General features: G+C 47.2%; 1 protein-coding gene across 19 annotated transcripts in view; it reads right to left on the bottom strand.

Moving 5' to 3' along the window:
- Positions 1–10,530, bottom strand: part of wnk1b (WNK lysine deficient protein kinase 1b) — a 56,482-nt gene extending 45,952 nt beyond the window's left edge. For 8 of the 19 annotated variants that reach the window (XM_029160824.3, XM_029160828.3, XM_029160825.3 and 5 more), the window contains exons 1-2: positions 9,961–10,530; positions 6,474–8,022 (exon numbers count right to left, since the gene is read on the bottom strand). In XM_029160824.3, coding sequence (XP_029016657.1) covers positions 6,474–7,412 — 939 coding nt within the window. In that variant the 5' untranslated portion in view covers positions 7,413–8,022; positions 9,961–10,530. Of the gene's footprint in view, positions 1–6,473; positions 8,041–9,960 lie in introns of all 19 variants that reach the window. The other 11 variants (XM_029160834.3, XM_029160835.3, XM_029160833.3 and 8 more) reach the window with 4 other exon arrangements.
- Between the last annotated feature and the right edge of the window lie 4,865 nt (positions 10,531–15,395).

Below are 15,395 nucleotides of genomic sequence, written 5' to 3' on the forward strand. Positions count from 1 at the left end.
TATCATTGGAATGTGGGGAATCTGGGAGGGATCCACTGAAACCAGGGAGCAACCCCCTCCCCAAAGGCACGCCACGCACACCCCAACACAAAGAAGCAGGACGGGGGCTAGCTCACAGGAGCACGCGAGCACACGCCGCGGCAGATAAGGTCTGCGTCGAGTCAGTGCAGAGCCACACGAAGCAGAACAAACACACAGGAAGCAAGGAAACACACACACGCTGCAGCCGCTAGCAGCGAGCAGCCGACGTGTGCAGCCCAGGGCGCCTTACGCTGACGCAGGCGGTTTATGGAGACGGGATCTCCATCCGACGGAGGTCACACCGATTTCTACGGGAGGCGCACAACTTTTCAACTGGCACCATCTAATCGGAGGTTATTGCTGCTTATCTGCATACGGACATGCTCCTGTTGAATGCAGGGGCAGATGCACATTAATCAGGCTTAAGCTCGACTGCGAAGCCAGGCTGGATGATACAGTGAGGCAGTTTAGGCACCGTATGAAAGGGATGAGCTAATTATAGAGAAGCAGAATAATAACACTTCTAGAATAGATCCTCTGTGATGCTGAGGGGTGACAATGCTTCCACAGGCAGCCAACTGTCTTTATTTATATCCTCACTACAGCAACCAAATCCATCACTTCCAGCGTTGTCCACACGGACACTGGTTGTTTCCCCCTCCGCTGAATGTGGTATTTAACTTATATGTAGAAATGTGCTATTTTGCCTTTACCCCAGTAGTTGTATATAATGTCCTATAATCAATGCTAACTATATGTTTTCTGAACCAGTCTGTGTGTGCTGGGTGGACTGTGCCGTTCTACTCAGCCAGACACTAAATTCCCATCTATTACACCATATCTGTGGACAACACTGATCGCCAATTTCAAACTAAACAGCAACATTACCACTGTAACATTACATGTCGGAGGGTTTCCTTTGTGCCTGCTGAGGAAGAGGAAGCTGAACACCTCATCCCATATCTGTCATTTCAGGCTTGAAAACAATGCGAGCCACCCCTTGCCTCTGAGCTGCAGCTGTCAGCCAATCGTGGCTCTAGATTTCCAGGAAGTGACTAGCCTAACAATGTGGTACTGCTCAGCAGCTCCCATATACTGCATACAGTACATACATCTAAAATAAAAACCATACCTCGGCTTTCACTTATCACGTACTTGCTATTAGGCTACTGACTTGGCATTGCAGTTGTCAGTGCTTGTACTGTAACAACAGAGACTCGAGTAGCTTGGGGGAGAGAGCTGGATTCAACTGTGTCTCTATCATCAATATTGTGTCAAGCTGATAAGAAATTTAAAAAAATCCTCAAAATGGATATTAGAAGTATGAATGTGTAAGCAGTGACATAAGGGGAGTCAGACAAAAAGTTAGGGGGATTAAGATTGATGTGAGGGGAGTTAAGGGAGAGTTCAGGATGGACGGGGAGAAACTAATGAGAAATATAATGAGAAGAAAGCATGACTACTGTGTGACTGCAGAGAAGAGGAAGAAAGAAGAGGCAATGTGAGAAGGCTATTTCATCATGTGTCACTGTGCAAGTCACCAACATCTGCCTGGTGTCCAGTACTTACTGTCTGTCCAATGCACACGTCCTCTTTCCAGTTGCAACACACTGTATTTATAAACTACGCTTACTGCACTCATGCATTACGTTCTTATCTTATCGGCGGTTTCACACTTTTTTTAGCAGACAGGCCCTAAATGCAGCGATGGGACACACAAACCCACACAGAGTCGAGAGTTTAGCTCAGCGCCGCACTTGCTTCTTGGGTTTTTTGTGTTTTTTTCTGACGCCGAGTGGAAGGAAGGGAGCGGGCGAGAGCTCGGTCATTTTTCACTCCGCACTCACACGGTCACACACATAACTAAACTGTTATGCGCACATATTTAAGGCCTCAGAGCTATCAAAAGAGATTTATGTGTGGGTGAATAAACGCTGCCCTCCCATGGGTGGACGGTCTAGACGACGTGCAACATTTTTAAACCTGTCTGAGCCACTGTACACACCAGGTTATTTTAAAGCAGCGAGTTGTTGCACTTTGACTAGTCGCTAATTAAGGCCACGCGTTATTTTAACCCTTCGCTGAAGCCCCGCTGGGGAAACGGCTGCACACGTCCACATGCGCTACATGGAAGGAAACATGTTGATGGTTTGCAAATGAGGAACTGTGAGTGGTGTCTCTTCCTTTGTGGCACAAACCTGTTTACAGGCATGTGGCAAAGTAGCAGAGCGACGGAGAGACTATGTAAATGCGCCCGGGTGGGCAGCGTGTTCAGAGGGATCAGGCAGCATCAGGTAACAGGTAAGCCTGGTTACAGGAAATCTTCATTTACATGCAGCAGATGGGGACTGAATCCGTGAAGCATCACTCTGTAATGATCTAGTAGCTACAGTCCTGCACGTGTGCTATGGTAAAAAGCCTTTTAGGAACCAGAGTGTGCCTACAAGCAGTCGGTGAATATCAGGTTCCCCAGCCTTTCCCTTTTACATGACCCTCAAGGAATTAGCTTACTTCAAAAAATCAACACTAACCTGGTTACTTGAAATTAGCTAAGTCAAAAAAAAAATCAAGAGTAACCTGGTTATTTAAAAAAAAAAAAAAGCAAGGAGGCGGCAAGTTAATGGAATGAGAGAATGGGACTAAAGCGATGTGCTCCACGCCCTCTCCCCTCCCTCTGTGACGTCCTGACGATCCAAAGTCACGCTTCACGAAGGCATCTGCAGGTTGGAGCCTCGTAAATCCAACAACACGTCGGAGGCGTTCACATGATCTCACCTGCACGTCTCACCGTCTGTTACGCATCCACTACGCAGTCCTGGAGGCTCAGGCAGGAGACAAACCTGTTTGACCCTGATGACTCTTTTGCCTCTTTTATACTGAGTATATGCAGACAGATTTATTTGACAGGAGCAACAGCTTTACAGGTGATGCCAGCATGATGGCCGACAGTCCATTTACAGGCTATTTACCAACAACAGCATCTGCGCTGGTGGGGATTTTCCAGCACTCTTCTGCTCATTCTACTGAGAAAGGCTCCTTTAAGGTGATTCTTACTTCACAAACCTATGTGTGACTATAAAGCATGTTTCTTTTGTGGGTTCTGTATAATGAAACCAAACACATTTACATTAGCTTAGCAGCAAAGGAACTGAAGAAATCCTTTGCAGTCAGCGTTCGATAAAAGGACAACAAAGCTGTGAAGACAGTTTCCATTCCTTTTTCATGGAGGGTCTCTGTGTGTGTTTTGGACGGTGGCTGAGCAGCTTTAGAATCACCGAGCAGCGGAGGACCGGCCTTTTGCCGAAGGCCCGACCCAGCCGCAGGTTGCCGTTCTGTCAGGGAAATCTGAACCTCTGGACAGGCTCAGCGTCTCAGTCTCCGCCGGCCCAGTGCGCTGCGAGGACATCCGTCTCCCCGTTGAGTGCTTGTATGAGCATTAGCACCTTATAGCAAAGCTGTTCTAGTAAAAAATTGCAAACAGGGTTTTATTTCTTGGGGCACGGTTTCATAATTTGCACGGAAATAAAGAGTCACAGAGACGGCGCTGTTCAGCCACGCTGCCCCGGGACAGAACACTTTCAAGCGCTGATCAACAATCTTCATGAACAATATTCGCTTTCTTCCGCTTAGTGCCCTCACATATCAGCCTCTGATATTATATTTTCTTTCCCTGCTTTTGCCAGTGCCCAGATGAGTGTGAGGTTAAAAGGGGTCGGTTCAGGTAGGGTTCTCGAGGTACGCGTTCGTGATCCCCCTTTTTTTGCAGAGACAAGGGTTCAAAGGTCTTTGAGCTGCTGAGGTCCCACACACCACCCCTTCTTTTATGCCTCCTCAGTTTCTTTGCCTCTCCCCATCTTCTCCCTTCTCCTCCCCCTTTGTTGCTTCCTTTTTCTTTTCCCTTACACATTTCCTCCCCCCCTCCTCCCCCTCTGAACTCTCTCCACATTCACCCCCCTCTTCCTTTAAGTCAGGACAACCTGTTGGGCTAAATCGCGGTTCGGTGCTGTATATTTTTGCCATTAAACACGTGCTGAATGCTAGGCAGCCTGCTAGAGATTGCTTCTGACCCAGGATGCTGAACTTTGAGCTTCAGACCTCCATCTCTGCTCTCCTCAGACATTTCATTCATCTCCTTTCCGGCCCTACGTGCTCCTGCTGTTTTCCTCCAGTCGACCCACACTGTAATCATGTACACTACATGTGGTTCTGTCACTGGGAGTTACTCTGCATTTACCCGTAGAAGCTTACAGCTTTCCTCAAACTCCGTCTAATCTCAAGCTGTCTCTCCATATAGGCCGCGGTGATTTTTCATGCTCCACAAAGACAAAAACACAACAGAAGCAATGCTTTGTTTCCTCCCTGTGCTTTTCAAAGCATCAAAGAAATACTACTCCAAACACAATTTAAGACAAATTGAATAACTAAATTGAACATATAATATTTAAATTGTTTCCTCATTCTAGGAAAAAGCATCATTTTCTTTTTCCCCATCCATCACCTACACCCCTGGCAATCATGATAAGCTACTGGGTGACCTCCCTCGTGTTTACATCTACTCCCTCTGTCTCTCCATCAATCTATTGCTTCACTAGAGCTTGAGCAAACTATCTGCCCTCCCCTCTGGATACAGATGTTAACCTGCTTCGGATCAGTTGCAAGATATTTTAAAGAACCCCCCCGCCCCACACACACACACAAAATATTTTGAGGCTTTTCTGCATGTATATACATGTTGAATACATGTTGAACTCCCTTATATAATCTCAGCTCAGTATCACTCTGCATCCAAAAATCTTAATCTGACCTGACAGCAACCTTCTTGATACACAACGCAGTCACCAATTATGCACAAGGGAAGAGAGAGAGCACGGTAAAGAGAGAAAACTCTCCTCCAGTCTGGATGCTTGTTTTGCGATAAACAAACCGCTGTTTCCTAGACGCAGGGAATCAGGCAAAGCTGATTTTAGCTCCTGGGATTCAGGATGACTCGAGGAGCATCTTGTGATGGAGATGACAGGAAAACAACTGTGCACTCTCAGTTAAGGCCACGGGGATACATAAATGCATGTAGATTTACAAAGAAAACTTAATTATAGCACAACTACCCCTCTTCATTATATTTCCTGCAATTCTGAATAGAATTTCAAGATGAAACCAGTGCATTGTTTTTCCTGTACATTTGTTCCCCTGGCACAGTGACGACAAGCAAGTTCCACACAAGTCTATGTCACTGAAACCTCAGCTCTGTCGTTGCCCTGAATGTCATACGACCACGTGAGCTTGTTATTTCTACCTTTCCAGCTAGTTATCACATCTCTGTGCCCACTTGTCAACAAGACAAGCTGTGAAGGCAACGTCCAGCTACTTTACTATCTGCCACCTCTTATTCCACAGTGGACTGATCCATGAAGCTCCTTTGCATAACCCGCTCTGAAACACACTCATTGCAAAGGTTGCATCAACACATCCTGGTGTAGCGACAGCAACCTAGTGCATGGAGAAGCACTCAGGAAATAATCTGCTCTGTTCAAGGCCACCGTGACCAGGAAAAGTAGGTGAGAGATGCAGCATTGTTGCTCACTCGCTTTCAGTACCCTGTTGAAAAACAGATGATAAAACAGTGGCCAGTCAGAGCCCAACCTGTCTAACCTGAGGGGTTCACAGGGTGAATGACTCAACAAACGAACGCAGTCATCAGGAAATCAAGCCCACGCTTTTACACTTACACTGTAGGCCTCGCTTGTTGAGCACCGTCTTTCTCATCCTATACTCATTTAAGCAGTGGCAGCGGTGATCTGATTCACCACAGCATCCGTTCACACATAACCGTTAATATCGTATTCGAAGCAGGTTAGAGGAGTTGCAGCAATGAGAATAAAATCTATATGCAAGAGGAAAGTTGCATCAGTCGAGTGGTGGAGAGAGAGAGAGAGAGAGAGAGAGAGAGAGAGAGAGAGAGAGAGAGAGAGAGAGACTGTCTCACAGTTTAAATATCAATATCCAATATCATCCATCTGGAGAAACAGCAGTTGGGCATCAGTGGAAAATGAGTCACAGCCAATGTTTTGCCAGCGTCACAGTGAAATTACACCCACTGTCAGCATGAACTCAACCTTCACGACTTTAAAGAACAAAGTGGAGACGTGCAGTCGAATTCAAAGCAACTCAAAAGTCACAGATTACGGCCTTGGCAGATGCTTTATCTCAAATCAAAGCAGAATGTAATCTGCACCATTATCTCAAAACCTCAATCACACTGATCTCATTTCATCCACATTTGGACTGAAAAACACCAGAGTCGGCAGGCAATTCTCACGTACAGTACGAGTGAAAGTAAAACTAGCGGCAAATTCACTAAAAGAGAGTTAAAAGAGAGTCAACGTCTGCACGCAAATGAAAACATCGAGGAGACAATGAGGCCAGCAGAATAAAGGCCTGTGTGTGAGGCTCACCTGCAGCTCGCACCACGCCACCTCCACAGTGGTCTCCGTATCCAGGCCTTTGTAAACCGTCTTGAAGGACCCTCTCCCGATCTCGATGTCGAACTTCAGGAAGCGCCCGTCCGGCGAGGTCCCAACAGCTTTCGTCTCCGCCTCCTCGATATCCTCCTGCACGCGCTTCTCCGCCTCCCTCTGCTCCGCCCTCGCTTTCGCCAGACCCTTGTCCTCCTCCGTCTCCCTCTCTTTCTCCTCCGTCGGACTACTGACACCTCCGGCCTCTTGCTGTTCTGGCACTTTTGCATCCTGGGCCACGTGTTGGGAGACCTCGGAGCCTTCGGGCCTCGATGGCGCGCCAGGCTGTTTGTCCACTGCTTTCTCATTAACATCCAATACTGTCAGGCAGGGCTCCTTTACCGCCCCATCTACACTATGCTCAACACTGGTCCTAGAGGGAACAGGGACCATAATACTGCCCACACCTTCCTCGTCAGATTTACGGCGTCCCTCCACAGCTCCTCCTCCGACAAGACAAGGCTGGAGGTTCAAGCTTTGCAAATATGACCCTTGCTGTGTGTCCCCACCTTCTGCATCTCGAACCCCAGATCGTGGGAGCGGGGGCAGCAGCGTGAAGAAGGTGGGCGCGCCTTCACAGTCTGGAGGTGAGGTGAGTATCACAGTGGCCTTGCTGGGCAGGTCCAGGGCCGTGGCGTTGGAGTCGCAGATGACGCTCCGGCGGAAGAAGCGGTGCTCGGCCGTTTTTGAGTCCCTGTCCATCGTGTGGCGCCTGCGATGGACCTCGGGTTGTCCGCCGAGCTTCTCCCCCAGGTGCGAGTCTGAGCTGGCAGAACTGTTCACGTTCTTGTGGGGGGTCTGGGGAGACGGAGAGAGGGAGGCGGAGGGGGGTGGCTGGGGCGGGGCGATGAATTTCACCTCTCTGCTGCTTCCAGACATTATTCCAAAAGTGAGGCCACAAAAAGAAAATAATCTCTACCTATAAATAAGGCCTTTACTGTAGTAACCTAAGAGGTTGTAATTCAAATTAAAAGCTCGCCAACCTTTGATCAAACTCCAGGAAAAAAAAGCAAAGAGAATGGGTAAATCAGGACTGTGTGGTGTAGTTTGTCACTTAGAATGTATTAATGCTTCTGCCTCTTTGCAATGTCAACTGGTTTCAACAAGACCACCAACAGTTCCTACAAGGCCTTTCCATACAGGGCTCAGCAAAGCCCCAGGAGAGACCAAGGGGCTTTCTCTTAGAGATTTGGGAGGGAAAGGGGGACAAAAGGCAGTCAAGGGAAGGGGATTGCAAATGCTGCAATGAGCTGAAACTTGTCAAACGCACGCCTGAATCCATCCTGCTGAAAAAATCCAGAGAGCGACCATCACGACATGGAAGGAGTGGAAATCTATGGGACCAGCGCGGTCCAGGGGCGGATGGGGCCGTGTGCAGTCACGGAAGCCTTCTGCGTTCTTGAAGGTGTCGCTGACGGGACTGGTGAGACCAGACCGAGGGCTAGTGGGGCCAAGCCCGGCCCAGCGTTGACGGCTTCTGCTTCTACGACTGGAGACAAGAAGAAAACTGCCGTAAGATTTAAACATATCTGCTCATTGTGTCAAAAAATTCACCATCTTTGCCTGCAACTAATTGAATGATACGTGGTTCGTTAAAGGTGAGAATGGCCAGTAGAACATACAACCAGATGATGAGCTATAACATTTTTGTGAGCTATTTAGCAACAGAAGCAGGGTAGGAAGTGAATAGAAGTCAAAATCTGCCACAGCTTTGCCTCCGTCAGTTCGTCCTGCCTCGTAACACAAATCCAGCCTAGTTTAGATGCTTTGCCATTTGATTTGTAAAACAGCTCTTGTGAATATTCTCATATAAACAAACATGTCATATCCAATTCGTTATTCCAGATGTGGCTGCGAAGCGTCTGGCCCACAAAGGACTCCCGCTCCCGTGAACATTTGACTCGGGTTAAGCCCAGCATGATCTTTAATCTCCGACTCAAGCTTGTTAACAAGAAAGAGATCTGCATCACACCCCGAGCACCCGAATGCCCCCGTGCAGTTAATGCAGCAGAGTGATGCGGCAGACTGTAGGCCTAATTGCTCCGCGTTCCAAATTTAGCCCAAAGTCACCACAGCCTGGCTGACCCCGAGGTCAGACTACTCTGTGGCAATTCAAGAGCTTAGCATGGAGAGCAGCAGGGGCGAGAGAGAGAGGGAGAGGGTAGAACGCTGCTGCATAGAAACTACATGCATACCTGAGGGCAGTGAGCAGATATGTTACAGCAGTTACAGCAACCGATGCCTTTCACTCCGTTATCACAGTGGCACTAGAAGCCACTCATTCATGTTTAATGCACAATTTAACGAGTCTTATCATCAAAGTCACAGAAACAAAAACGTCACATACTCCCTGAGTCGCGGCTACTATCTTGAATTAAATGGGCCCCCTATAATTAGAATTATGACTTTTCAATGTAAACCCACAACTCAACCCAATCCATCAACCCAGCTGGTGCCTATGAAACCTGCCGATGCCACTGTTCGCCGACCGGTTCCAAACTCTTGTTAAACCTGCAGCGGTGATTTCTGCGACTCGCCCGCGCGCGTCGTCTCCATTAGGGGAAGTGGTTTCAGGATTAGTGTGACAGCGGTCACGCCGGGTCTCCGCTCGCTCCTGCCGTCCCGCGCAGCTTTACGAGCGCGTTTCATCGGCTGAAACGACGCGACGGACAGATGCCTCAGCTCCGAGCAAGCAGTCCTGGCGCAGACGACGGAGCCCTGCATTCAACAATACGGTGACTGAGATCTGACACCGGGCTGACGGTGTCCGCGGGTCTGTGTGTCAGCTACCGTTTAGTGGGTAAATGCAGCTTCACGACATATGTCATAAACATGTAGTAAAATAAGTGTCATTTTGAAAACAACACACGCATTGAACACCGGTGTCTAATTAGTGTTCCCTCATAATCTGAAACTAGCCTTGTTAGCATGCAGTAGCATAGTCAGACTTTACAGCACTGTAAGCGTTAGTCTATTTACAGTAGTAACTGCAATGAGATAAATCACACGTTTGAGTGACTGTTCATCTTCAACAGGCGGAAACTTTAAGCTCGGCCAAAAGTGAGTAGCTAGCAAAAATAAGTGGCTAACAATTAAGCTAAATTAGCCCAATTGGTTAATTGAACTTATTGAAAATGATAAGGGGAGATGAATAAGGAGGCACTGGGACCGGAGCTGTTTGGCTGCGCGTCGTGTTGAATCAGTGTTCACGCGTTAGTTACTCATTGGACTCAAAGGGCAGCACGTTTTGGACAAATGCCCCGAACCCCCAGCGTAGCGACGCGAGGACCGAGCGCTCCGCGGCTGCTGCCTGTTGAGGGGCTCGGAACCAGGCTATGCAGCTAACTTTGCCCACGGGCGCGAACAAGACGCAACCAGTCACGATCCGGACCCAGCGTCATGACACAACGCAAAAATGCCCCGTTACCTGTTTCATCCGCGTGCGCTGCGGCGGCGGCTCCGTGAAAAACACGGAGGCAAAACTTGATTAGGAGAGCCCGCAGTGGGCTCCGCTCCGACGCGGCGCAGATGTCGGTGTAGTGCGTCACATTAAAGCCACAGTTGGTTGTTCAAAGCCCCAAAAAGCAGATGTTCGCAAAAGCAACTTGTCTTTAATCTTCACCCGACGAAGGTCCGAGCGGCGACGCGGCGAGCGGAACGTGCGGCGAGACGCATCCGACATTCAGACGCCTCCCATCGGGCAGAGGACCCGAGACCCGAGTCTGCTCGGCGGCTGTGGGACTCCTCGCTGCCCGCCTCCCTGTCGTCCGACTTCGGCTCTGATCCGCTACAGCCGCGCTGAAACACCCTCCAGCAGCAGCGGCGCACACGTCCCGTCCGCTCCCGCAAGCGCCGCGTCCCCGCGCTCCGCTCGGCAGCGACGCAAAGAAATCCGCCGTGATCCACAGTTATTATCCGCCTTCAAGCCGTCACACAGGCGGCTGCGGCGGCTGCGTGTGCTCCGCGCTCTGCTCTGCTCAGCTCTGCCGTGACGATGACTCGACAAGGCGAACGGAGGGACGCGTCAACGCGGCGGCTGCCACTCCGGCACATACCGGAACAAACGCGTCCTTTCAAAATAAAACGAGCCCAGCGTTTACAGCCTGCCGGGTACTTCGCTGAAAGCTGTAGAAAACAAGCCTTAAGACAAACGCAGGGATGACGACATATGTTAGACTTGGATGTGCCATTTGTGCTGTGTTGTTCTTATTTATTTAGTCATGCAGGAGACAGCAGTGTGCTTGTCTTAGATTTGACTGACATCCAGCTGTGTCCCAGCTGTTGCTACTTGGGGTGTTGGGGAAGCGTCTCTCACCTTTATCTGGCAGCAGACGAGTGTTTTAAGCTGCTGCTCTAAACCTACTGCATATTTAAAAATAGATGAGAGTGTGTTTTACTTGACTGGGCTGTTTTGGGGCTAAAGTGAGCACAGAGGAAGAACCTGCTTGTTTGTCATGTGACTTATTTTTTAAACTCACAAACAGTATTTCATTTAAGAAGCAAGAAGCAGGACTCACTACTGATATATGCTTCAAATCAATTGTAGATACAAAACCTTTGATGAAATAATAACATTTGACTATTAAATTCTAGTCAAACCTAGAAACAGTAATAAATTATTTTTTATTACTAAGATCCACACATTTTTCCACGCTGTGATACTGACTGACATCATTCAGTCATTTAAAATTGTAGCTACATATGTTTTGTTTATAAATATTGAGTCATAGATAAGAATCTTATTTTGACAGGTAAAAGCAAACGTTATTTATTTCAACTGACTTGACAGAGATAAACTCACACACACATTCTGCAGTCTGTTTTTATTTTGTTTTGCTCCCTTTGTGCATAGCACAGCTACAATAGACACTGAGTGCCCACATATGTGTGTATGTAGCATATATGAGTGACTGTATGTGGCCTCTCAGCTGTCCTCCCTTTCATTAAAGCTGCTGCGGAGCTGTCAAGCATTCAAACACCTTCATCTTTAATGGATAAGAAAAACCAGAAGGGCTCCTTATGCTTATTTGCACTTAAACAGATACAGTATATGTCACAGTTAATCAGATGTGCTGCTCAGCTGCTGTGCCTCTGGCAGGAAGAATCCAACCTGCTCATCAGGGTGCAGCAGGAAGAGTTCCTTCATTGTGCAGAACCATTGTGCACTCTGATCATCACACACGCTTTTGTTCATTTTCAAATGAACTTGCATATAGAAGGGATCCCTGAGCAAATACAAAGAATAAATAAAGAATAACCTCCAAGTTTTCAACCGCATGTTCTTTCTGAAAAAGTAACTTTGTGAAAGTGCTATAAAAGCACATACCTACTGTTTGGGCTGTTTGCTTTACAGATTGACTCACTTCTGCTGTATCTTATCATCTAAACGTCCAGCTGCACATTATAATATACAGTCTATTTCCTACTCATGCCTCCTGCTCCTACTTTGTGAAGCAGTAGGTGAGGACACAAAGTGGGTCACGCTCTTGTTGTTTTGGAGTTTCACATGACCACCAGGAGTTTATTATTGCAGCAGAACATGAAGAGGCCTGTGTTGCAGTACAGGGATCATCCTTCAGTTTGGTTCCTGATTCCTGTTCTCAGATAGAGTAGGCCATGTGTGTGTGCCTGCATGCACACATGCTGCACTTTCCTCAAGGCCGTGGGCAAAATGCAAGGCGGCCATAATAACATACAAGCAAGTTGGGACTGAACTAAAGCATAAAAACACCAGTGAATCACTGTGTATTATGTGTGAATACTTGCCTTGAGTATTAAATTGGATTCATCAGGTTCACAAATATGAGAGTGTGAACTGTAAGTCAACAAAACATTGTTTAAGACCGAACCCTTTAACCCTTTAAAGAACCTTACGTGTGTACATGTATGATGTTAACACTTTGGCCTTGGCATTTCTTCAGCACACACATGCTGACACACCTTTGGTTCCTCCATTAAGCTGTAAAGTGCGTGTGTGTGTGTGTGTGTGTGTGTGTGTGTGTGTGTGTGTGTGTGTGTGTGTGTGTGTGTGTGTGTGTGTGTGTGTGTGTGTGTGACACTATAGGGTGACCACGCCATGAGCTGCACTGAGGCACAGCCAAATTTACACCAGCTCCTGTGTGAGGTGTAAACATCATACTGACCTACTGTATCAGTTTTGCTTCATGTTGGCATATACTGTATGTAAATCATTCAGAACTGCACAGATGCTGTACTAAAGAGCAATAAGCCAGAACAACAGGAATGAACCTGCCGTCATGTCTAGAGCTCAGTAGACACACAAACTTTAGCTTTTAATCTATCAATGCAGAATTACAGTGGGAGTCTAAGTAAAGGTCACATGTCTCATGTTAAGGTGAGCTAACTGGCTGCTGACTGTGACTCCATGTTCAACGTCAGAGTGATAATGAACAATTACCCAGAGCAGTGCAGATTTACTCAAAGATTCACCCACATAGGCAGAAAATGAGCACATGTTAATAAACATCCACACGTGCATACGTACAGTGACTGGGAGACGTTCAGTAGTGGTGAAGGATGTACTTGAACAGGTCATGTCGCGTTGACTGACAACTCAAACTGCTGGAAATCAACAGAAGCCTTCGTTAACTGGCAGAAGATGGTTCATGCACACAGTCCTGCATATGCTTGCAAACTCAGGTTTATATTAAACCTGATGATCTGCTGATTCAAAGTAGTTCTCCCTTGAAATAGAAGCCTGTGAGGAAGTTCATCAACATAATGTTAAATTCAATTCAGGCTGAAAAAAAATTGCCTTTGTTTAACGCATTCCCGTCAGTGACTTTCCCCCTTTAAAACAATAGCATGGAGCGGTGTAAACAACATGTAGCGCTCACCTTCACAAACACACACATAAGCCGCTGTCAATAATTTGTTGGAGGGAAGGTTTGTGTGTTGCACAGCTCACAGTTGCTGCCACTTCTGACCCGATTTGACCTCATTTGCTGTTGTCAGTGAGGATGCGCTTCGCTGCGGGTCATGACAAGCTGCAGAACTTGTTGAGACTCAACGCAAGCAGTCGAACGAGGCCCCTCTCGCTCTCACTCCTCATTTCAAATAATCACATCTCGCGGCACATTTTCCTTCCCTTCCTCTCTATCGATTGATTTTTAATTTAAGAAGACCTCCATTTAGCAACATGAGCCAATATAATTAGCTAAATGAAAGCAGACATCGATCAACCTAATCCCTTGGTGATTTCAGAATTCAATGCTTATTTGTTCTCCACTCTGCTCAAACTGTATTTAGACGGGCCCATCACCTCCCTGCAGTTCATGCTTCCACCAGCTAGTGTCGCTAAAGACGCCACTGTTTCCTGCTCACTTCACACGTACTTGGACACATTTCTGTCCTGGTGTGACTGCAAACGTCCATTTGCTACTTTCCCTTTTTCCTCCTTTGTTTCTTTTCTTCAAAGCTATTGGAACGGCAACATTCTGCTCTGGCCAAACATACTTTATCTACACATGTTTTCACGTCCCTTGGTAACTGTTGAAATTGGAGGCAATTAACATAAATGAGGTTGTCCTCCCTGTGGGGAGCGAGTAAGTTAAATATGACACAGTAGTTTGTTCTGAGTTGTAATTGCAAGAAAAGAGAATGAAGTTTAAGTGTTTACAGAGCTGCTGTAATCTGAATCTATTATCAGGTCGTTTCAGAATTTACAGAGATTTTCAAAGTAAGAGCAGAAAGCCTTCATTAGGATGTGGACACATTGGGCCCCTGCTGTTGTTTCTGCCAATTAGTTTTCATGGTAAAACTTTAAACCTACAGCTGAAATAAGCAATAACGAAATTAGGAAATGCACGCTACAGTTTGCAGGTGAGTCATGTGGTGAAGCATATCTGGCTCGACCAGACGTGCAAGTCTCTGCTGCTGCAATTAAAGAGGGGCACTAGCAGATGGAAAACATAACTGTATAACTTAATGAGGATTCAAGAATGACAACAGCAGAAAAAGAGAGCACACACCGTTTTCTTATTATCTGCGGCACTGTTTAAAAATCTCATTTCCTGTGGCAAAGGGGAATCTAATATTCCTGGAAGGCCGGGATTTGAAAGTCACTAGAAAACAGTCATACCTAGTGTGTGTGTGTGTGTGTGTGTGTGTGTGTGTGTGTGTGTGTGTGTGTGTGTGTGTACAGTACAAGCAGTTTTCATTTATTGCTGAAAATGGTGTAATTTTGGACACAAAACATGTTTTCTATCAAGTGCAGCTTGTTGCAGCTTGCGTGACACGTTTGTGGTTTGTCTGCGTGCACGTGAATCAGTGTTTGCCGTTTCCAACAATGGCTGCTTTGTCAAGGCCTTCCTTCGAAGCCCTCCTGAAGTGACTGAACGCTCACCCAAACATCTGTGGCTTCGCCCTCTTCTGCCACATGAAACCACCGGCGTTGCACTTGGCTAAAAGCACGTAGGCAGCGTGGTGCAGGCCACCCCTCCCCTCGCAGCGATGGAAGGGGAGACGCTGCAGCTGCGTGTCATTGCACCTGCAGGACAAATGAGTAGGCCGTGTCACCTTAGGTGCAAAAAAGAGTGGACACATTTCTTAGAAGCACTGTTCATGTATTATGATGTGTTATTTCTTGTGAATGTAGATGGAAATAGAATATGTCCCACACAGTATAAATACAACCTGTGATGGACAGACGTTGACCTGCAGAGTCTGTCTGAGCAGGTGGGACATGAAAGCATGTGTGCACCTGCCACTAGCACAAACTACAGTAGCACTTTGACCCGTGCTCGTGTGATGGAGCTGCTGGTGTCGCCATAGCTACTGGTACTGGCCTCCCTGTGATCCAATGTCTTGACCCGCAGACACTGGACACCGATGAAAGACTGG

Source organism: Betta splendens, chromosome 9, assembly GCF_900634795.4.
Source record: "Betta splendens chromosome 9, fBetSpl5.4, whole genome shotgun sequence".
NCBI lineage: Eukaryota > Metazoa > Chordata > Actinopteri > Anabantiformes > Osphronemidae > Betta > Betta splendens.